This window comes from Haliotis rubra, unplaced genomic scaffold, assembly GCF_003918875.1.
Source record: "Haliotis rubra isolate DU_JTF1 unplaced genomic scaffold, ASM391887v1 Scf75, whole genome shotgun sequence".
Classification (NCBI taxonomy): Eukaryota; Metazoa; Mollusca; class Gastropoda; order Lepetellida; family Haliotidae; genus Haliotis; species Haliotis rubra.
Window position 1 is genome coordinate 584,630 of NW_025767468.1, and position 24,704 is coordinate 609,333.

A 24,704-nucleotide genomic window follows, 5' to 3' on the forward strand; every position below is an offset into this window, starting at 1 on the left:
TCCCATGGGAGATTAGCAGTGAGAGTGTAGCGCTCTATAGTACAAGCTTATAATTGGTTCAAGTCCGAAAGATCAAATAAAGCCCACATTGTCTCCTTGGACCCATGATGTCCCCTGATGCTGGCAGAACACAACATGAATGGAACTTGACTCAGACACATGTTTCTCTCTTTCTTGTTTGATCTTGAATTTAGTGGGACATTCCAGATTTTTTACCCTAATCACTTGTCAGCTGTTGGAATGTCCTTAATCTTGCTTTACAAGTATTTATTGTACAGCTGTAATTGCTATTACCAAGATTGATTTCAATGTCGATGGAATTTATTCCGATGGGCCTCCACTATTTCTTTTAATTCCAGAGGGTGCGTTTTAAACAATTTGATTTATTGAATGTGGTAGCCATTTACATCGGCTCTTCTGCTTCAGCTAAATTTTTTGTACCACATTTTATTGAATCCAATTTAGGCGTGTCAAACTAATCTTTTTCTATGTCACTGGTTTCAATTAAGCAGAACGGTGAGAATTCAGCACTGATTGGAGAATCTAGGGAAGCTAGTTTGGCAATCTCGACTTTGAACCTTAACTTGTTTATTGGCCTGATTGAAGCAAATTAATGATTTGTCCCAAAAATAACTCAAATTGACTGGAGTTTGCCTTAGGTAATTTGACTGCCGGGTAATTTTCAAGAAGGGATTAAGATTGGCTTTAAATTGTGTTGATAATCATGTGCGAAAGATTTGGACTTTGAATGTAGGTTAACTCATTGTTTGGTTTCATCTCTTTCTGTTAGCTCCTTTCTGGAACCTTGAATGAGCACATGTCTATACCTGGCTAATATTGTCAAAAGTAAATTGCTTAATGCAATCTGGGTATAGAAAATAAACTCTCGTAACCAGAATTCAACTGTGCATCAAATTGGTCCCAAGTATCTCTTTAGTTGTTAAGTCCAGCAGAGACATTGTGTCCAGCAGGACGGTTCTTGGTTGGAACCGAACTTCAGCTGGCCATGTTTTTTGTAGGTGTGTTCAGGAGGTAACACAGTGTGATGGTCTCACTCAGTAGCTCAGTTCATTAGGGTGGCGTGTCTTATTAATCAGTTTGTTATTCATAAACAGGACAGCCATGATTTGTAATATTTCATAATACGCACTTAGAGACCCACATGATTTGGATGTAATGACCTTAATGAGTGAGTGAGTTAGTGTGGTTTTACACTGCTTTTGGCAATATTCCAGTAAAATCACGGCAGGGGACACAGAAATGGGCTTCACACATTGTACCCATGTGGGAAATTGAACCCAGGTCTTTGGCGTGACAAGCATACACTTTAACCACTAGGCCACCCCAATGACATGAAAGAGAGAGTGAGGCAGAAGAAAGAGTGCATATATACATATATTTTCATGTCTCTCTGTAGGATTTGTGGTCTCACTGTCAAATTTTATTTAATCTGATGGCCACTGAATTGTCTGGTCCAGACATTGATTATTTACAGACATTGATCAACCATATTGCTGAAATTTTGCACGAACTGCATTCTGCACCACGGTCCAGTTGATGTCAAGGTCAACTTTTGGTCCTTACATTGATGCATAGCTCTGCCTAAACTCAGTTCATAGACAGTAAAATGTTTAGCATAGCTTGAGTACCATGGGGATGCTGTTTGTGTGGAAATAACTTTTGTCAGTGGAATAATTACGGCTGTAATTTACATACATGTGTTATTAATGGGTCATTAAGGGACGCCATGGGCAGTGAGAAACGTAAGGGCTCAATAAACAGAAGTTTAATAGTGTTGTTATGGTGGAAGCTGAAGCAGGGTCTATCACTGTAAGGGGAATAAATCTGAAACCATGTCCTTGAATCCTTTAATATATTTATTCTGCTAGGTACCAATTTTAACTCTTTCATGATACAGTTCATGCTTTGAAAATTGTGTAAATTGAAATAAATGGTTTAGTCATGATATGATCGAGTAATAATGTTTGAAGTAAATCATTCCAAGTTCAAGGTTATATGTGTCACCTGTTATTGTCACCATGGTAATTCATAAACTCATGCTCATGATATACTGGGAACTGTGCTATCAACTCCGCTTTCAGCTCAGATTGCTTATGGATGTGGAAAGGATTTTGTCACTTGTATTTGTTATTTGAGTGAATGTATGTGTGTTATGTTTCCATCAGTATGGAATAATACTGGTTTTGTAGTGCCAGTCCACTGGAATGCCATGCTCCAGTGTAACATAGATACCCCATCCATTCAGACTTGCTCCGATCACCCAGTGTGTGTTTCACACTCTAAATTCTGATGGTAGAGTAACAGCATGTACCATCTTTAAAGTCTTTTGTTGTGGTAGGGTAACCTAGTGGTTTAAGCATTCACTCGTCATGCTGAAGACCCGGGTTCGATTCCCCACATGGGTACAATGTGTGAAGCCCTTTTCTGGTTTCCACTGCCGAGATATTGCTGGAATATTGCTGAAAGCGGCTTAAAACTCGCTCACTCACTCACTCACTCACTCACTCACTCACTCACTCACTCACTCTCACTCACTCCTCCACTCTCCTCCAGCTCCTCCGCTCCTCCAGCTCTCACGCTCACTCGCTCGCTCCATGAAGGCGGACTTAGAGACTATTCACATGTAGTAGTTTTGACATTGCAAATGTTAGGGTCACCTCACCCCACCTAAAAAATATAGAATAACAATAGTCTGGTCTGAGACAGCTATATTTGCATCAATTATTAAAGCATGTTGAATCTTAGGAACGAATCTATTTCCAGAATTGTTACTGAGCAGAAGTGAAGAAGCTCTTCTCTGACAGGATTGCATCACAGGCCATTGGTTGATTTACTATTGTGCCTGGGTTCCATTTCCTGTTCAGGATTGCCCTTGGTGAAAACCTAATGTCCTGCTATAATGCAGCAGAGAGTGGAACAAAAATATTTATCTTTTAAACGAGCGACATGTAGAATTTGTGGTATTGACCCCATTAACTCTTTCCTCTTTGTTTCAGATTTGACTGCGGCACAGGCATCGGTGTACTGCGCAGTCTAGGGGAGGTAACTCTGGGCAGGTGGAACCAGGTGACGGTACAGAGGGAGGAGAATGGTGCTGGTCTGCAGCTGAATGAGGGGGATATAGTGGAAGGCACAGCACAGGTGGGCCATCTTTAGTCTTGTATATTGGAAGGGTGGTATATGTTGATACTTGTACAGTCTGTTACGGACAATATGATATTGGAAGGGTGGTATATGTTGATACTTGTACAGTCTGTTGGGACAATATGATATTGGAAGGGTGGTATATGTTGATACTTGTACAGTCTGTTGGGACAATATGATATTGGAAGGGTGGTATATGTTGATACTTGTACAGTCTGTACGGACAATATGATATTGGAAGGGTGGTATATGTTGATACTTGTACAGTCTGTTAGGACAATATGATATTGGAAGGGTGGTATATGTTGATACTTGTACAGTCTGTTAGGACAATATGATATTGAAGGGTGGTATATGTTGATACTTGTACAGTCTGTTAGGACAATATGATATTGAAGGGTGGTATATGTTGATACTTGTACAGTCTGTTAGGACAATATGATATTGGAAGGGTGGTATATGTTGATACTTGTACAGTCTGTTAGGACAATATGATATTGGAAGGGTGGTATATGTTGATACTTGTACAGTCTGTTGGGACAATATGATATTGGAAGGGTGGTATATGTTGATACTTGTACAGTCTGTACGGACAATATGATATTGGAAGGGTGGTATATGTTGATACTTGTACAGTCTGTGGTATATGGACAATATGATATTGGAAGGGTGGTATATGTTGATACTTGTACAGTCTGTCTAGGACAATATGATATTGGAAGGGTGGTATATGTTGATACTTGTACAGTCTGTTCGGACAATATGATATTGGAAGGGTGGTATATGTTGATACTTGTACAGTCTGTACGGACAATATGATATTGGAAGGGTGGTATATGTTGATACTTGTACAGTCTGTTCGGACAATATGATATTGGAAGGGTGGTATATGTTGATACTTGTACAGTCTGTACGGACAATATGATATTGGAAGGGTGGTATATGTTGATACTTGTACAGTCTGTTCGGACAATATGATATTGGAAGGGTGGTATATGTTGATACTTGTACAGTCTGTACGGACAATATGATATTGGAAGGGTGGTATATGTTGATACTTGTACAGTCTGTACGGACAATATGATATTGGAAGGGTGGTATATGTTGATACTTGTACAGTCTGTTAGGACAATATGGATTTGCAAATGCAGACTGATCAGGTGGTCCAGGTATAAGGTACTGCAGTTCACTTTGGAGATTTGCTTCCCTTACCTAAGCAAGGATTGCAAGGATCTGAAGCCCATATTTTTCGATGTAATGATGTTTCAAAGCTTGGACCCTGTTCCGTAAAGTGATCCTAGTGGTACGACTCTCTTTGTCTATTTGCTACAATATTGGCGTCACTTTCATCCTGATGCTAAGCTTGCTGTGGGAAGGAATCAGTTGGGGCAAGGATTAACTTGATTAATATGAAAAGGGACAGACAATTCTCTGCCATGTTCTGCTGGCCCTGGGTTCAAATCCCGGGTTCAGCATGACTGTACACCTTGCCAAGTCAGAGCCATATCCATGGGTTTCCTCAACACAGTGCCTGTCATTTATGATTAGTCACGGGCGGTGGGGTAGTCTAGTGGTTAAAGCGTTGGCTCGTCACGCCGAAGACCCGGGTTTGATTCCCCACATGGGTACAATGAGTGAAGCCCATTTCTGGTGTCCCCTGCCGTGATATTGCTGGAATGTTGCTAAAAGCGGCGTAAAACCATACTCAGTCAGTCAGTATGATGTGTCACATAACACTACCCTCAACACTCCTGCTGCACACCAGGATGTCACTAAAAATACAGCTGTAAAGTCCACCGAAGGACACAAAATGATATTCTGATATGTAATTTCTTGTTTTAGTTCGAATTTTATGCAGCTTTAAGCATGCATGTACTTTATGCTTCAGGGCGCATACACCCGTATCACCCTCCGCCTCCACCTCTACCTGGGCGGCTACAGCAACATGTCCTCCATAACTGACCGCATCGGCATGGCCAAGCAGTATGTTGGCTGTGTCCAGGAACTGAGCATCAATGGCTACAAGTACGACATGAGGAAGGGGGAGATAATTGGGGATGCACAGTTCGGACTCAATGTTGGTGAGTAGCTGCCTCATGTATAGTGATTGGTATGTGTGTTGTTTTTGTTTACTATTAGATGCAGAATTGTATTGTAAATAATGGCAAGTCATAACATTAGAATCATTCGACATTTTACACTAAGTAATTGAGGGATTCTGGTTAAGAATATAGGTCCTGTCCTGTGGTATATAGAGGATATTATACGAGTGACCGTGTCATACTATGTTTACGACACGAATGCCTAAATGTTGGTATTTCCCGAGCGAGAGCGAGGGATATGCCGATATTAAGGCACTATGTCGTAAACATAGTATGATATGGGCACGAATATAATATTCTGTTTATTACCGAAGTCGTCAAATTGAGAAAAATACACCCAAATCTACTTTCAAACATAGGCTAGCTACCTGCCGTCGCCGCATGTAGGCGGCAACGTCACAGAAGAAATGTGACGTCATAGCCTTGTTTAAGACGTCACGTCACCATGTCAATGTGATATTTTGCCCTAGGGCATTGTATGAAAAATATGAACCCTGATATGTTCGCCCTCGTAGGTAATAAGTAATAATAACATAAGAAACGACTAAATCTATCAGGTGATCGCAGCTTGTGACATGGTCGAGTGAGAGTGTTTATATCTCAGTTACATTGACCGATCCTTTTTGTAACAATCCCTTGATTCTCAGGGCTGTAGGATGGCCTTGTGGTAAGAGCGTTAGTTCTTGCGAAACAAATCCTACTGGTGTTGTAATGTGGGAACACATGCTGAGATAGAGAATTTGGTCCAATATTGTATGTTTTAGGTGGTATGTAAGTGTTGCCATGTTTGGACCTGCTGTGATACTACTGTGTTTGTTTCCAGGTGAGTGCAGTGAGGGAATCTGTGACAACATTGTGTGTCAGAATGGCGGTTCCTGCAGTCCTCGCTCCGCTGACAGCCATGTCTGTCTGTGTCCTCTTGGTTCTGCTGGAGATTTCTGTGAGAAACGTAAGTCCTGCAACAACTGTACTTCAACATTTGTCGCAGACAATTGCAAACAGTTATTCACTATTCAACTAGTTGGACTTTCAGAAAAGAGCTTCAATTCTATCATATATACAAGGTTTTTAAAAAAGTTAAATGTCTTGTACACTTGAACTATGAACCTATTACCATGCTCATATGTTGAACTGCCTTATCTAATTCATGGATCTGATGGTGATTCTTAAAGGTTCATATCTTTTTCCAAGAGTCCTATGACTCTTTCTGAATCACCATATTTTGATAATGTTCTTCAGCGTAAAAATATATGTTGGATTTCATACACTCCTTTGTCAGTACTACAAAAACATACAGAAGTAAAACAATAAATTCTTTTAAATACAAAACCATAATTAGATCAGGACCATAATTCTTGTATTTTAGCAGTCATCAAACTATAAAATTTAAACGGATCAAAGTTCAACAGAAGTCCTTTTCACTTTCAACCATCTATAAGTAGTTGTCACTTGATACTTCTGACCCTGCATGTTCGTTGCTGTTTCAGGACACGACGTGCACATCCCTCGGTTCAGTGGTCACTCCTACCTGCAGTACGAGGGTCTGAACCGCCGGGTCTTGTCCTACACCGAGATCGAGGTGGTCTTCAAGCCCATGATGCCTGACGGCTCCATCCTCTACAATGGCTACACCAAGGACAGGAAGGGAGACTTTATCTCTCTCGCTCTCAGGGATGGAATCATCGAGTTTAGCTTTGACCTTGGAACTGGTCCGGCTGTCATAAGGTCAGTAGAATTTGAAAATCTGTTCATGTTTGTTGATGATATTACTGAATAAAGTCAGTTTCTGATGCTCTGGATGGTTCCTAGAGAAAGGAAACAATTCAAACTCTGAGCACAATAAACTATTTAGTTTTAAAATGTTTACCACAAATTTATGTATGTTCACTATTGTACTGAAGGATTCTTAAAATAACAGAATAGTTGATATTGCATTTTGAGGTCTGGAACATATGTGGTCATTGAGTGGCAGGTTTGTAGAATATTGTGATAGTCTAAGGCTCTATAGAATTTTTATTCAGAAGAGGATTTCCATATTATGAACATTTCAGGAAGTGTGAAATTGGAAATTGAACAGGACTCTCTTTAGATGTGACTATATTTCATTAAGAGTGAGTAGATACATACAGGAATGTGATTTCAGTTTCTCAAAGCTTAGTGTACGTCTATATTTGTGTAGACTTTTGAGAGATGATGGCTAGTGCCAGTAGATTATATGCAAGCACTATTCAGTGCATATAAAGAAATACAGGACATCAAGCTGACTGGCTTTATCTGAAGCAGCTAGTGTGATTACTGTACCAAAGTAAGTGTGTGATACAGGTTCTATTCTGTCACACTTTCCCCCCACCTTTGTTCCAGGAGTCACTTACCCGTGTCCCTTGACCACTGGCATGTGGCGAGAGCATCACGGACCGGACTGCAGGGCATCCTCGAGGTGGATGACCAGCCCCGCAGCGAAGGGGAGGCACAGGGGGCGTACACACAGCTCACGCTACTGGAGGGGCTGTTCATTGGGGGACATCGCAACTACGACGAGGTGTCCAAGTACCACAACATGACCAACTCCTTTGTAGGCTGTATACAGAAGGTGAGGCCAAGCTGGCTGTCATTGGGGCTAGTTTAATGCCCTGTTGGAAGTATTTTATGATGAAGTGAGTGAGTTTAGTTTTGCGCCACTCTCAGCAATATTCCAGCTATATGGCAGTGGTCAGTAGATAATCGAGTCTGGACCAGACAATCCAGTGATCAACAGCATGAGCATTGATCTGCACAACTGGGAACCGATGACATGTGTCAACAAAGTCAGCGAGCCTGACCACACGATCCGGTTAGTCGCCTCTTACGACAAGCATGGGCTACTGAAGATCAATATTCTAACCTGGACCTTCACAGGTATTTTATTTTGAAGAATTTTAGTAGTAGAAGAATTTTAGAAGTATTTCAAAAGTTTGCCACAAAGAGATGCAGGATTCTTTTCCTTAAAGTGATTTTAGAGCTACAACTATCATAAGTCTGTGTTAAAGAATGGGATGTACAACAGTTGTACCAATAGGCCCTGATGTATATTCCTACACATCTCCCTGTGACTGGAAGATGGCTGTATGATCTAACCTACTTTGTGATGTATGTGTGCAGTACACTATGTCTTGTATTGTTAATCGGGGGGTTGTTGACAACAACATATCAGTTTGATGTTCAGTATTCTCTGTTGCTGTCAATTTTTACTTGTTATGCTGGGAAGATCTTGTGGAATAAGGGAGATAACTCTTGACAGACATTGATGAAAATACTTATGATTTTTGGCACATATTTCAAATAGACTGACTGACTGACTGAGTTTGGTTTTACGCCGCTTTTAGCAATATTCCAGCAACATCACGGCAGGGGACACCAGAAATGGGCTTCACACATTGTACCCATGTGGGGATTGAACCCGTACTCTTCGCCAGTGGACGAGCCAACGCTTTAACCATTAGGCTACCTTCAAATAAATATCTTGTAAATGTCATATTCAGCTTTAAGCATTAAAAATGTCAATATAATTGTAAAGTTTTGAACAAATCTCTTTAATGTCTCTATGTTTAAAAATGGAAAACATATTAGATCTAATACTCTGCCTGCTATTTGCCCAAGGTGCACAGAATTAGCCGTAATAAACTTGCTTAGTCTTCTAATGAAAAATAAAGTCATTCAAAGCTTTAGAAATGAAAGGTACATTGGCCAGACAGATGAAGCAAGAAATCTCCCACCTGACAATAATGACATACAGGTCTAACAATTGTCACCAATCATGTTGTTGTTTTAGGTTGTGATCAACAAGAGGCCGGTGCGGTTGATGAAGGAGATGGCGGACGGGGTCAACATCGAGCCCTGCAGCCACCCATGTGCCGGCGAGCCCTGTATGAATGGTGGGGAGTGTCGGCCCAAGCGGGACATCTACACCTGCTACTGCCCTCTAGGATATGCCAACACTAACTGTGAAGACAGTGAGTAGTGCTAACACATGTCCTGCACACTCATGGGCCCAATAGATACAGTCTCCCCCACCATAGAGAATGCACTGAAACATATAACTGAAGTCTAGAATGTTATAACACTCAAAAATGTTTTGGCAAGTATAGATTGCTTAAAAGCAATAGAGAGTACATTGAAAGATTAATAATACTGAAGATGAGAATCTTTTGGCAAGTCTATGTTGCTCCCAGGCAGTAGAGAAGGCATTGAAATATTAATCCAGCTGAAGTCTACAATGATTTGGCAAGTCTAGATTGCTTCAGCTCTCGCATTGCTCTTTTGGGATGTTCTATTTTGTAGGTGTATTGTTTTTAAGAAATGTCTTTTCTGGTTAGTGTCAGCTAAGTACTGATTGTGTCTTTCTCTTTTCAGTAATCCTTACTTTCTCCATAAAATGTTATAGGCTAGATAGGAAAGTTTGTTGTCAGGCTTTAAAGCTGCATACTTGAAGATAATGTGATCATAAGACTGATTTGTTGATTTGGATAGTACTATCTTGTTTTCACAGCAAGCTTTTTTACTGTTGTGTTTTGTCGCTGGTTAAATTTGCATGTAGAGTAGAGAGTGTAGGTCACTCATCGTGATAATGACAAGTGTCATTTGACTGATGTCTTGACTCTGAAAGGCCCTGTGGAAGAGTTATCTCCCATTGTCTATATACCTTCTGAGTGTTGTCTTGACTCTGAAAGGCCCTGTGGAAGAGTTATCTCCCATTGTCTATATACCTTCTGACTGTTTTCATTTTGTTTCATTTCAGGAATGGAAAAACTACCAGAAAAGCCGATGTTTATTGGAACTAGTTTCCTAATGTTTACTGACAAAAGAATATTGAAAAGGTGAGATGTCCTGTTAAATGATAATGTGTAAAGATGTACATGACATCATTGAAAAGGAACAAGAGAGAATTCAATATGTTAGGGATGTATTACCAGTATTGTAATTCATTTTGTTCTACGTTTTGTATAACAACACAATCCAAACAAATAACTAACTGTAATTAAACATGACATGATGTGTCTTTTGTCTCAAGTCCATCTCAAAATGAATTAGTTTTGAACATGAATAATTACTTTGTCATGTTTACTTTTCTCTTGGGGTGCGGTGGGGTAGTCTAGTGGTTAAAGCGTTGGTTCGTCTCGCTGAAGACCCGGGTTCAAATCCCCACATGGGTACAATGTGTGAAGCCCATATCTGGTGTTCCCCTGCCGTGATGTAGCTGGAATATTGCTAAAAGCGGCGTAAAACCAAACTCAGTCAGTCAGTCAGTACTTTTCTCTTGGCTGAACACCTCGAACAAGTTAATATGTTTTTGAGGCCATTTTACCAAATAATATGTCAATATGAATATTTGTTTTCAAAGTATATATAACAATTGAATCAATATGTAATTGATTTGGCACTCAACAACGTCTGACTGTATTGATACATAAACATGCAATACATAGTGCCCCTTCACATCATGACCCTATTGCAGGATTTATTTTGTAAAGTGAAAAGTGAATGTGAAATGTTATGGGTCCTAAATGTGTGAAAGAAATATGTGAAATATAACAGGACAACAATTTATAGCCTTAACGTATCTGAATATAGAGATGTACTGTAAAAGTGTTAGAAACTGTTCAAGAACATTGATGATTTTGTTTGTAGTTCATATTTTGAATCCCTGCTGTTTTCGTTTCAGGGTAACGGGAAACAAAATTGATCTTCAGATGCATATTTTACCGAAGGGTAAAAATGGTTTACTGTTTTGGAGTGGACAAGATTCCATGGAGTCGTCCAGTGACTTCGTGGCTCTAGGTTTTGTTGATGGAGGACTGCAGTTACGCTATAACCTGGGAAGTGGAGAGGCAGTTATTGGATATAATGATTCAAGACTTTACGATGGCCAGTGGCATTTTGTCAGAGCACAAAGGTATGTTTTCTTTGCCTTGCTTTTATTCAGTATTCCTGAGGTTACATGCGACTGTATTTAGGATTTTTAACTTTGGTTCCATGCCAGGCAAATTTTGAAAAAAACCCTTTTCCCTTGTGTGCTGTTATCAAATTATTATTTTGAGAGTAAGAATCTTTTATTGTCCACAATTTCCCATCATGTAGCATTCATTGCAAAATAACTAAAGGCCAAATTACATGGATGTAGCCGGTAAAGCCACATTTCAACAGATTAATTAATTAATTAATGGATTACCGTTGAAAACCCAAAAGGGTTATTATTTTGAGGAGTAAGAATCTTTTATTGTCCACAATTTAAAAGCCTGCTTATATAAATACTAGTGCTGGTATTGGCATCCTGCAATACGATATATCATGATACTAAAATTTTAGTCACAACGATATACTGCCAAAGTATTGTGCACTGAAGCTGCTGATCACGAATCATAAGGGTGGGATGACGTATAACGATACTCAAATCTTTAATTCTAACATCAACTATAGAAAACCTTAAGATCAAAACAAAACCATTTTTAAGTATTTCACCAAATTCCGCCAGCGTTTTTCAATGTTCATTCAGAAATGAAATAATTAAGTTTATACATGGACTTTGTGAATATTAATAAAATGCGACCGCTATGTTTGACACAGTTCCTGACGCTGAGATTTCCGAGAAACTTATGAAGGGAAAATAAGTCTGCATATATTTTAATCATCAAACAAAAGTAAGCCTTTCTTGACAGATATCTTGATTCAGCAGTATTGAAAGTAAAACATCAGCATGTTGTGATCTGAATAAAATTACGAGGAAACATATGTCTTGTTTTGTTAAATACGTTAACCTGTTTGAATCACTAAACATGTTTTGACAGCATAGCCGGAAAGGCACAACCACAACTATTGCCGGAGAGCCATCAAGTTTGGCTATCTGATTCAGAAATGTGGCTCTCCCTGCCTGTAACCGTTCACTGCAGAGTTGTCTATCATATAGGTGACAGGATTTGAATATCAGATTCATTCTCATTACTGAATGACTCTCCTCTGACATTTTGTTGACATATTCCGTTAGACATTTCAGAAATGTACCATATTAGAAATAAGATTAAATATCAAAGATGTTTGCAAGATCCCACATTAAGTGAGTGTTGTATCTGGTGCAATGATGGTGCCATGGTCTAAGGTACTGCAGGTAAGGAAGGGTATACATGTCCGTGTATCTTACTGAAACCTCAGGTTCCATGCCCAGCATGGTCACAATGTATAAAGTGCTATCCTGACGTACCTAGCTATAGTTAGTGGTATATTGCTCACAGTCATGTAAAATCATACTTACTCACTCACCCTCTCACTCTGACTGAAGTCCCATGTTTCCTGTGACTTTAGTAGCAGCATGTTAGTCACAATAGCTGTGAAGAACTTTGGCAGATTTAACCTCGTCTGCTAAATGCTTCTGCTATCAACCACAGGGTTAGCTGACCCTGGCCCAAACTTGCTAGGCTGTAGATTCAGCTGAACAGGCACCTTGTAACTTTGTGAAAAAATAAAATAAGAAACGTTTTTTATAACTGAATATCATAAAATGAAATTTTACAGCTGAAGTATGAATAAAGCCAGTAATCAGTTGTTGAAGAGTTTGTAAGATGTAGTTGTTATGAATGTACCGGTAGTAGACTGGACACTTTCCACCAGTTTGGATGTGAATAAGCTGAGTCTTTACAAAAATAGCTGGGTTGGAGGTTGAATGCCTTCTTTTGTAAATAAATGTAATTCTAAATCACAAAATTGATACCAAATACAATGTAGTGAGTGAGTGAGTGAGTGTGGTGTTGTGCCGCTTTTAGCAATATTCCAGCAATATCACGGCGGGGGACACCAGAAATGGGCTTCACACATTGTACCCATGTGGGGAATCGAACCCGGGTCTTCGGCGTGACGAGCCACTAGGCTACCCCACCGCCCCAAATACAATATAAAGTAATATGCCTTGCAATCATATAGGTCTAGTTAAAACGATTGATAATTGGAAACATTGTTGATGCGAAAAATTATTAATCATTATCGGTATGGAAATGTTGTCATTGATAATATCGTGTATAAAAGTGTGTGATGAAATAAAGTTTCAATTTGCTCAGACAATACACAAACTTTGGGTTTTATTCATGGGCTGCTTCTAAATTTTGTTCAGGTCTGTGTTTTGTTTGTAATCCAAGCCTAAATATATTACCACTCACCAGTGATGTGAAATATTTTGATTTCTTTCACATGTTTTGGGCTTCTTTGATCAAAGTTACTTCTCTGATATTTATCAATAATTGGTTGATATTTAATTAATGATGATGGATCTCGATGGTCTGTATGGATAACAAGCCCTAAGATCATGTATTGTGTTATTTCTTCTAAGATCTTTAAAAATATGAGCCATTCTTTTTAATGTTTTAGGTTGGTTAGATTTTTTGATAACCTATTCCTCAAGTTTTCAAGGTTGTGTTTTATGTTGTTTAATTGAACCAGATTTCTTTAAGCTGCACCAATCAAATGTTCCACAAAAGAAAATTTTAATCCAAGAAAAGAACCAAAAGCTTGATCTAAGAAAACGTAATTGTGGATGATGAGAAAAAGTTTTCTTTGTAGGGTTCACCTGTAAAGGTATTAGGAAAAAGGTTGCAAGTGTTCTTGTCTGCTTTGCTGGTTTGCTGAAGCTCATGCACAATGGATGGCATTCTTCCACAGAAAGGTCATCACAGCCTTACATCTCGCGTCAGTGACATGTTAATAGGTGTTGGTTATCACTAAGGTTTTACTGTTTTAGTAAACCGAATATTTCACTGGGTCTCCATTGCTGTAGAAGACATACATCCATGTGACATTTACAGTTAAAAAATGGGGAGAAATAAGTGTGTGATAAATTACCAGTTTTCTGTAATTTAGTTTTCAGTATTGGCTTTAATTGTTTGGCGTATCCCAGTTAAAATATGTTCTACAGATTGATGTCATGTCTGCTTGACTAAACTGTTGTCTGACATTGAGTTTTGATATGTTTCTGCAAATGGTGTAGTATTATCAATGGGTAGTTCACTCTCATTGTAATTAAACATTATTTCCAAGTTATTTCAGTATGTGAAACGACGTCTTAAACATCAATAATTTTTCGAATGATTTCTGTGTTTTTGTAAAGACCGTCATCAAAGGAAGGTTTATTATTTGGTAACTTTGCAAGTTTATTTTCAACTAGTTTAAGAAGAATATTCAGAACAAACTCTTAAACTTCAAGACGATATGTAACAACCCTAAGAAGGCTACCTCACCAGGGACCTCATTTGGGACCTCAAGGAAGCCACAAGGGCCTTACTAGGAACCTCAGTATGGAGCTCACAAGGGAACACATAAGGGAGAGCTTGTAGGGACCTTAACAGGGACCTCACTAAGGAATTCACAAGGGACCATGGAGGGACCTCACCAGGAACCTCATTAAGGACCTCACGAGGAAACTCACAAGGGAGAGCTTGTAGGGACCTCAACAGGGATCACACTAGGGATCTCACAAGGACCATAGAGGGACCTCAACAAGAACCTCATCAAGGACCTCACGAGGAAACTCACAAGGGAGAGCTTTTAGGGACCTCAATAGGGACCTGAAGAGGAAACTCAATAAGAATCTCACTAGGGATCTCACAAGGGACATTGTAGGGACCTCAACAGGGACCTCATTAAGGACCTCATGAGGGAAACTCACAAGGAGAGCTTGTAGGGACCTCAACAGGGACCTTAAGAAGGAACTCAATAAGAATCTGCTCAAAGGGACTCTCTCACAAGGGACATTTGGGGACCTCAACAGGGATCTCACATCGTAGGGGACCTCAACAGGGAACTCACAAGGGATCTTCACAGGTTATATGAGCATGTATTTACTACCCTTGTGTAATTCCTTAACATAAATATATGAACAGGGAAGTATTGTGAGAACCTTTGTCCAGCTGATAACAGATCTTGTGAGTTGCTGTGCTGCTTTTGTACGTGGAGGATGTGAATGTGGGTAAGATGCTAGACTATAACTATTCTAGTGTGCACTACATTACAGTTAGACTTCCAGCATCCCTTGCTTGTCATAAGAGGTGACTGTTGGGATTGGGTGGTCAGCTATGCTGGCTTGGTTGATACATTTCCTTGTATCCCAATTGTGGAGATTGATGCTCATGATGTTGATCACTGGATTGAGACTTGATTATTTACAGACTGCAGTTGTATAGCTTGAGCTGTGTGCAGCTCACTGCAATATTGATGTAGCCGTGCAGTTATCTGGACGTCTGACTCTTGATTTTCACTCCCCACTTGGGTACAGTGTTTGAAGCCCTATTAAGGGATCCCCCCCACATTGATATTGCTGGAATATTGCTATAAGTTGTATAAAATCCTAATCATTCATTGAGAGCTAATGTGTAAATACCAAGCATGGGGTACAAAGTCAATGTTTTCTTGAATAAAAAATATTACCTCAGGCTTCACAAGATCCACATTTATCAAACTAAATTAACATTTTAGCTTACGATGAACTAAGTACAAGTGATTGAGTTTCATCAACAAGTAACTTGATGCTAATGCTCATTCTAGACAGTCTTGGGCTGAACATTTCTTTTGTCTGCTTCACAGGAGGGAGGCGGTGGGGTAGCCTAGTGGTTAAAGCGTTGGCTCGTCAGGCCGAAGACCTGGGTTCGATTCCCCACATGGGCACAATGTGTGAAGCCCATTTCTGGTGTCCCCTGCCGTGATATTGCTGGAATATTACTAAAAGCGGCGTAAAACTGAACTCAGTCAGTCAGTCAGTCACAGGAGGGTATTTTTCATGGCGTCTGTTTGACTATGGTCATGAGGGAACCTATGTGGTTTTCATGGTAAATGAATGCACCTACATACATTTTGTATCTAGCTCACATCATGCCGACTAGCATAGAGTTGTCTCCCTTACACCAACTAATCTCGTCATGAGGCTGCAATGTAACAGAAAATCTGAAAAATCAATAACAAGAAGGCAGATTGTCAGTCAGACGTGTTCCAGTAGTAAAACTGGAGTTTGAGACAAGATACACCTCACAGGCGAGTTTCACACTTGTCGTGCAGCGACGATGCACCAGTATAGAGGCTCAGCGTGATGGAGATCCGTTATCTGTCTCCTGCTTCCTTGCCACCAGTTGCCTTATCAGTAACCAGTATGTGCCATCTTCAGGTTGCACCATGTTTTGTGTGGCATTGGTTAAACTTTTTACCCAATTAATTGTATTTTTATAACCCTTGGCCCTGTTCCACAAACTGTTTTTGTGGTAAGTCTGTGTTAAAGTTTGGGAGTTCCAGTTGATAAAGGACTCCTAGATTGTTTGTAGAATATGTCAGTGTCATGTTCCACAATGTAGTGTCAAGGATAAGTTGGCTGAGGTTGAGCTGAGACGGTTTCATGAACTTACCATAGCATATACTAAGGGGAGAGTAAGTGATCATCATTCAGCTCTCATGGTGGCGTGTGGTCACAATCAGTTCAAGTTAAGCAACGTTGGGCGCGGAGAGTCCTTTGGATGGGTGACCGTGTTTGGCAGCTTAACTCCTGCGAGTTTCTAGGACTTAAGTCCTGCCCCACAACGAAGCACACGTGGTACATGTGGTCTTGCCTTAGAAAAGTAAGTTTGTTTAAAATTGCCTCTGTTCACCCGGCAGAAATTGGGTACCCGGTGAAATAAGTCGTGAGACGGTATTAACCTTCTAGCACCTAACAGGCAGCTTGGGTTATCTGGGGTAATAATGATCAGATTGTGCACTTTGAGCAGGATATCTAGCCTGGAAGAGGCATGTTATAAATATTCTCATTATTAATTTTATTCTCACTATTCAATATATTCAATGGTCCTTCATGAGGGGTTAGTGGTTGAAGTGATCACTCATCACACCAACAGGCCAGCTTCAATTCCCTCATTTCTGATGTGTTACCCGTGAAGGTCTGTATATCTAGTTCAGGAATCCATGCTAAACTGTCTTGTTATATTTCAGTGGGTGAACATTATAACACCATCATACGTCAGGATTATTACAAGTTGTCAAACCGTAAAGATCCGGGTTACAATTGATCTTCAGTAACCCATGCTTGTCGTAACAAGAGGCGACTAACTGGATCGGGTGGTCAGGCTCGCTGACTTGGTTGACACATGTCATGCTGGTTCCCAATTGTCTTGTCCAGACTCGATTATTTCCAGACCGCCGCCATATAGCTGGAATATTGCGTAAAACTAAACTCAATCACTCTTTTCTGATGTACCCTCGATTGGTGCGTAAAGTGGTATAAAACTCTATTCACTACCTCTAGCCCTTGCCAAATTTTACAAAGCCTCAACCTCAATGACCTTTATATTAACTGTAGAGTTCACTCATTTGCTTGTAGATGCAGGAAGTTCATTTTCCATATTTGATATTTCCTATTTTCCTCTCCATAAGTGAGGGTTGAAGTGAGCTTACTTACGGTGTATCCTTCATCTGAAGTAACTAACAGAATGGTTTGCTTGATACCTATAATAAATATGGAACTTTTATTTTTATACCCAGTAAATTTTTGTTAGATTTTCACAGATATCTATGAATGTTGATTTTCCAGGGGCGATGGGGTAACCTAATGGTTAAAGCGTTGGCTTATCATGCTGAAGACCCGGGTTTGATTCCCCACATGGGTACAATATGTGAAGCCCATTTCTGGTGTCCCCTGCCGCGATATTGCTGGAATATTGCTAAAAGCAGCGTAATACCAAACTCACTCACTGATTTTCTGCCCCCTGGAAATAAGAACAAAAGGACAACATCCTGATGATGACTTTTGTTCCAGTAAATCAAATCCAGGTATTTTACAACAAAGAGCATTTTGCTTTTCTCAAATAAAGAAATTCTTCTTCTTTAAATTTACTTTTCTGTTAAATATGTAACAAATTATCCTACACACCCCATAACAATGAGTGAGGCTTGAGTGCCTGGCACTAATCGTAGAATGTGTCAGGCATTTCGAGAAAAATCCATTGTTGTAAAGTTAAACAGTATTCATGGGATATTAACAAAATGTTTATTTCCCTCATGGGTTTGCTGTACAAAAAGCAAATTGGGGTTTATTGGGTCATGAATTTTGTTTAGATTTACTGCCGTTGCCATATGCAAAACTTAGATGAAAATAACATACCCATATTTTAAAATTGATGGGTTGGGGAAAAAGAGGCAAAAGGATTTATTTTGGTCGTACATATTCAAAGGGATAAGACTAAGCCCATCGTTTTGTCCTCTCCCTGGAGCTAGTGGATGCTAGATGACAATTATGCAAGGCAAGCAGAATTCCTTCAGGTTATATTTCAATGGAAATACATATGTTTGCTCCTTACGTTGGTGATGCATGAGTTTGTTGAATGGAGAGGTCTATTCCAACTCAGCACTGCAATGTTAATTGTAGTAATGTTGGGCTGATTCCACAGATCTCCTGAAAATAACTAGGCCTCAACTATCCGAGCAATCTATCAAGCAGGATTCCAGTAATTCACACTAATTATTGTGGATGAGTTTTCGTAATTGAAACTAATGGTGCTGAAATTATTTGAATGTTGCTTCATATAAATAGTTGCTTATTTCGAGTCATAATGCTGTTTATCATTCCGTACCTTCACGAGAATAGACATGTATGCATAAGGCTAGAACATGGTTTGAAAGCTGTACACATTTCAAACAAAAAACAACACTAGCTGCGTTTAACGCCAATGAATTATACATGAAGAGCCTGACTTGGCCTTCTTTTTCCATGTAGATTTTGTGTCATGATTTTCTTGGGATGGCTATATTTCAAAAAGCAGTTATTGATTGTACACAGCAAATTGTTATTGTGTTATTCCACGGCTGGCAAAGAGTGGATTCAGAAAAAATTAATCTTGTCTTTGGATGCAATTCGCCTCCAGATGGACAGGAATGTGGCAAGAGGCAGTTGCGGACTTTTTTGCTGCGAGGGTGTCTCCGGGGAAATCACTGGCAGTGAGCTCCATATCGGAAGTAAAATGATGTTTTTCTGACTCTCACTTAATAAATTATTCATCTGCTGAAGAGGAAATTGATTTGTAATCTCACAATGTTTGACATGGACATTCCGACATGGCAGCACTGTTGCTTGGATGTGTACTTCTTGGTACGAATAGGCTATGAGGCTGAGGACGATGTATACATCCCACCCACACATGCTGAGCGTACTAACAGATGTAGCTTGTTGCTGGTTGGGATCAGTGGTACAAATTTTTAAATTTCTTTGTTGAACATTTCCATCATGAATCTCCTTCATGCGTTAGTAACATCTGGGTTTGAATTGGTCTGCAGCTTCCCATGTTTGTCGTAAAAAGCGACCAACGGGATTGGGTTTTCAGGTTGCTGACTTGGTTGACATCTGTCATCATATCCCAAGTGCTTAGATTGATGCTCATGAAGTTGATCACTGGATTGTCGGGTCCAGACTCAATTATTTACAAACCTCTGCCATCAAGCTGGAATATTGCTGAACGCGGTGTTAAACAACAAACAAACCAACCAATCATACCTTAGTATGGAGTACATAGTTTGAAATTTGGTGAATCCATATCTTTGAACCCTTTTTCACCAACCACAATTTCCAAAACACTTGGTTTGCCTTGGTTTAGGTATTTTCTGTTTTGTAAGAAGTCAGTACGCTATACCAGTAAACGTGAATTTCGGTACTGTCACTGGGATTTGAACCACAACTGTTTGCCACAACTTTTGAGGCGGCTTGTGCAAACTTGTCCCTTAGAAAAATATTTTGTACAATTAGTGTTACCATATGACTTTTATTACCTGAAATAGAACCAAACAGAATTTTAGTAGACTCTTGCTTGGGACTAGTGGCCAAGGTTGCGGACTTCATTGTCTCTGAGATGTTGTTCACTTTGACTAACTTCATAAATGGTTTGTCCTAGATCATGTACAGATGGTTGGTTGTTTGGTTGTTTAATGCCGCACTCAGCAATATTCCAGCTATATGGCAGTGGTCTGGACTAGACAATCCAATGATCTAGGCAAATGGGAACCGATGACATGTGTCAACCAAGTCAGGGAGCCTGACCACCAGATCCTGTTAGTTGCTTCTTACGACAAGCATGGGTTACCGAAGACCAATTCTAAGCCGGACCTTCATGGGTTGTTTGTAGGAAATATGTGAGCAGAGGCACTGAAATGGAGCTTGAGTTTCAGACAGGATGTAATTAATTCTGCTATTAGCATGTGGAGATACACTAAGGTCACAAACATGGTGCAGCTCATGTTACTGTCTTGGGTCTGGGGGTCACTGACGTCAGTGATGTGTGGAACGCAAGACAGCATCAGCTTCCCACGATAATGTCTGTAGTCATCATGGGCCATGATGCATGCCTGCAACCGTTGAGACATTGACATGCAAAGACGTCTGAGGAAAGCTGTCTGAACCTAATTACCAGGAGAACGGACGGATGTTTTCAGTCTTGATGTAATGCTATGGCTCCTGGTTGTGGACGATCAGAATCCTTTGCATGTCTAGGATGGATGACAGGGGGCGTTTCAACATGACAACATGGTGTTAGGAACATCAGTATTCAACATGTCAGCAGCCTGGTTCATCTCCATTGTGCCAAGTGCGAGCATCTGCTGAACAATGGATCACCATGGATGTTTCAGACACAGGGCCTCAGTGCATGTGTTGTTCATGCAAACCTCACACTTATACGCCATTGTGATCATGAATCGTCCATGGTGCTCTCCATTGCCCCTGCACTGAAAGCAGTGTATGAAATAAGCCAAAAATCTAGCCAGACATCAGGGCTGGTAACTTCAAAATGTTACCAGCCAAAAATGGATTTAACCAGACCAATATATAGTGAATTTACTCAGATGTATGGAACATCTAAAAAATTTACCAGACCATCGGGCTGGCTAGCTGTAAATTTAGACTGTCCGTCAGAAATCTAGACCGTCTTGGGCGGTCGGACGGGCCTTATTTCATACACTGCTGAAAGTCATTCAACCAACATATACCCATATGACTGAAGTTCCCATGCTCATCAGTTTCATGTTCAGGGACCAGTTCTAGGCATCCATACGTTCTTATTTTAGAAATGCAAAATAAAATGTTTTGTTTGGCCACCAGCTGTTTGCCTTGTGTGTTGCATGTTTGGAGCGAGGTTTTACAGGCATTGCAGTAGGACTTGGACTGTTGGCAATCCATGGAAGTTGGATTCAAGTCATTCAAACTTATGTTTGTCAGCATTTCTATATTCAGTGACATTTATGCATCATTTGTTTAATAATTTCTTTTACAGCACACAGACAACTTCCTAGTTTCACTTCACTTCACTTCACTTCACTTCACTAATCTAATCTGAGACTTGAAATCGGCTCCAAGGCATTTTTTAACATGCATAGTATAGATAATATTTTAAAAACTAATTGAAGATATTCATTATAGCTTAAACGCAAAAAATAATAAATTGGGTTTTATTAAACATATGTCATACTCTGCCTGGAACTTTCCTGTTCATGAACTTTTTCGAGACTCATTATTGTGTACTCACTAATCCCAATCATTTCAAGGTTTTTCACAGGAAAGATTATTCTTGAAATACTCGCAATCGCTAAGGATATAGTTGTTTAATGTTTCATGATGTTTGTATGAAATTGATTATCAGTCTGTCATTATCATTTTGTGAAACGAGATTGTTATTCCATTCGAGAAATATTGTGTATTCTCCTGTTTGTACGACACACTGAGATAATAGCTTCCTTGCTAAACATAATTTTAAATTAATTTTTCTTTGACTCCATTTTATGAAAATCACAGTGTATTACACCCTCTTTTGCATTGGTGATACAATGAGAGACATTGGTAGCTAATATCATTTTTGAATGGTTTCAAGAAATCCAGATAAATAACGAGTTGAAGATGATTGAAATGGTGCCTGAGGGTTTATAAAGTTTTCTTGATAGATATGTCACTGCAAAGCATAGCATTTATATTTTACCGATTGTGATATTTGATTTTTAGAATTAAACAAGCAGCCCTGTCATCACCTTAGGTCATGCCAGGGAGCATACTGATGACTTAGTATGACGCTGCCACAAACTAATTTGTATGCCGCGTGATCACACTTTTCTCTTGTTTGTAGGTCGGGGAAGTAGGGTAGCCTTGTGGTCACGCTGAAGACCCAGGTTTGATTCCCCACATGGGTACAATGTGTGAAGCCCATTTCTGGTGTCCCCCACTGTGATATTGCTGGAATATTGCTAAAAGCGGCGCAAAACTAAACTCACTCACGCTTTTTCGTAGGAAAATGCCCTTATCCTGAAATCAGGGCAGACTGGCCTAATGGAAGCTTTCAGTGCACTTTTCATATTGTTTTGACTAATTATATTGATATGCTACCACAACTGTGACAGTGAGGAGCATGACAATATGGCTAGCTCACCCTCTATACGACCTGTGAAGATCTGAGTTACAATTGGTCTTCAGTAACCCATGCTAGTCGTAAGAGACGTTTAACGGGATTGGGTGGTCATTGTATCCCAAGTGCATAGATCAATGCTCATGCTGTTGATCACTGGATTGTCTGGTCCAGATTTGATTTATTTACAGACCGTCACCATATAGCTGGAATATTTCTGAGTGCATCATTAACTGCAAACCAACCAACCAAATCATATGAATGTTGGCCTATTCCTGTGGCTAGTCTAACCCTGTATCCCTATCCATTGCATTGCAGGGACAAGCAAGATGCCTACCTGGAGATTGATAGCACAGAGATTGTTGAAGGGAGTGCCCCCGGCAGCTACACTGTACTTAATACTAACAAAATACTTTATATTGGTGAGTACATACAGAATGTTTGTAAATAGATGCCGATGTTTTACAGTGGACTATGTAGTTCAGTATCTCATCAATGACATTCAGTTATTGGTTCAGTACTCCAGCAGTGACTTCCATAAGTTCAGTTATTGGTTCAGTACTCCAGCAATGACTTCCATAAGTTCAGAATTTCAACAGTGATGTCAATTGTTCATTACCTCAACAACATTAGTCCAGTACCTCAACAACATTAGTTCATTACCTCAACAACATTAGTCCAGTACCTCCACAACATTAGTTCAGTACCTCAACAACATTAGTCCAGTACCTCAACAACATTAGTCCAGTACCTCAACAACATTAGTTCAGTACCTCAACAACATTAGTCCAGTACCTCAACAACATTAGTTCAGTACCTCAACAACATTAGTTCAGTACCTCAACAACATTAGTTCAGTACCTCAACAACATTAGTTCAGTACCTCAACAACATTAGTTCAGTACCTCAACAACATTAGTTCAGTACCTCAACAACATTAGTTCAGTACCTCAACAACATTAGTTCAGTACCTCAACAACATTAGTCCAGTACCTCAACAACATTAGTTCAGTATTTCAACAACATTAGTTCAGTACCTCAACAACATTAGTTCAGTACCACAACAACATTAGTTCAGTAGTTCAGTACCTCAACAACATTAGTTCAGTACCACAACAACATTAGTTCAGTAGTTCAGTACCTCAACAACATTGGTTCAGTATTTCAACAACATTAGTTCAGTATTTCAACAACATTAGTTCAGTATTTCAACAACATTAGTTCAGTACCTCAACAACATTAGTTCAGTATTTCAACAACATTAGTTCAGTATTTCAACATCATTAGTTCAGTACCTCAACAACATTAGTTCAGTACCTCAACAACATTAGTTCAGTACCTCAACAACATTAGTTCAGTATTTCAACAACATTAGTTCAGTACCTCAACAACATTAGTTCAGTACCTCAACAACATTAGTTCAGTATTTCAACAACATTAGTTCAGTATTTCAACAACATTAGTTCAGTACCTCAACAACATTAGTTCAGTACCTCAACAACATTAGTTCAGTACCTCAACAACATTAGTTCAGTACCTCAACATCATTAGTTCAGTATCACAAGAACAACATCATTAGTTCAGTATCACAAGAACAACATCATTTGTTCAGTATCACAAGAACAACATCATTAGTTCAGTATCACAAGAACAACATCATTAGTTCAGTATCACAAGAACAACATCATTAGTTCAGTATCACAAGAACAACATCATTAGTTCAGTATCACAAGAACAACATCATTAGTTCAGTATCACAAGAACAACATCATTAGTTCAGTATCACAAGAACAACATTTGTTCAGTATCACAAGAACAACATTAGTTCAGTATCACAAGAACAACATCATTAGTTCAGTATCACAAGAACAGCATCATTTGTTCAGTATCACAAGAACAACAACATTTGTTCAGCATCACATGAACAACATTTGTTCAGTATCACAAGAACAACAACATTAGTTCAGTATCACAAGAACAACATTTGTTCAGTATCACAAGAACAACATCATTT

At 39.5% G+C, this 24,704-nt stretch overlaps 1 protein-coding gene across 1 annotated transcript in view; it reads left to right on the top strand.

Annotated features, from left to right (window-relative positions):
* The window catches only part of LOC124260049 (pikachurin-like), a 159,625-nt gene that overhangs the window by 125,902 nt on the left and 9,019 nt on the right, over positions 1–24,704 (top strand). Inside the window, exons 5-13 of the mRNA XM_046694287.1 lie at positions 3,018–3,162; positions 5,054–5,246; positions 6,091–6,216; positions 6,755–6,992; positions 7,629–7,857; positions 9,076–9,256; positions 10,042–10,120; positions 10,966–11,196; positions 23,009–23,112. Coding sequence (XP_046550243.1) covers positions 3,018–3,162; positions 5,054–5,246; positions 6,091–6,216; positions 6,755–6,992; positions 7,629–7,857; positions 9,076–9,256; positions 10,042–10,120; positions 10,966–11,196; positions 23,009–23,112 — 1,526 coding nt within the window. The remainder of the gene's footprint in view (positions 1–3,017; positions 3,163–5,053; positions 5,247–6,090; positions 6,217–6,754; positions 6,993–7,628; positions 7,858–9,075; positions 9,257–10,041; positions 10,121–10,965; positions 11,197–23,008; positions 23,113–24,704) is intronic.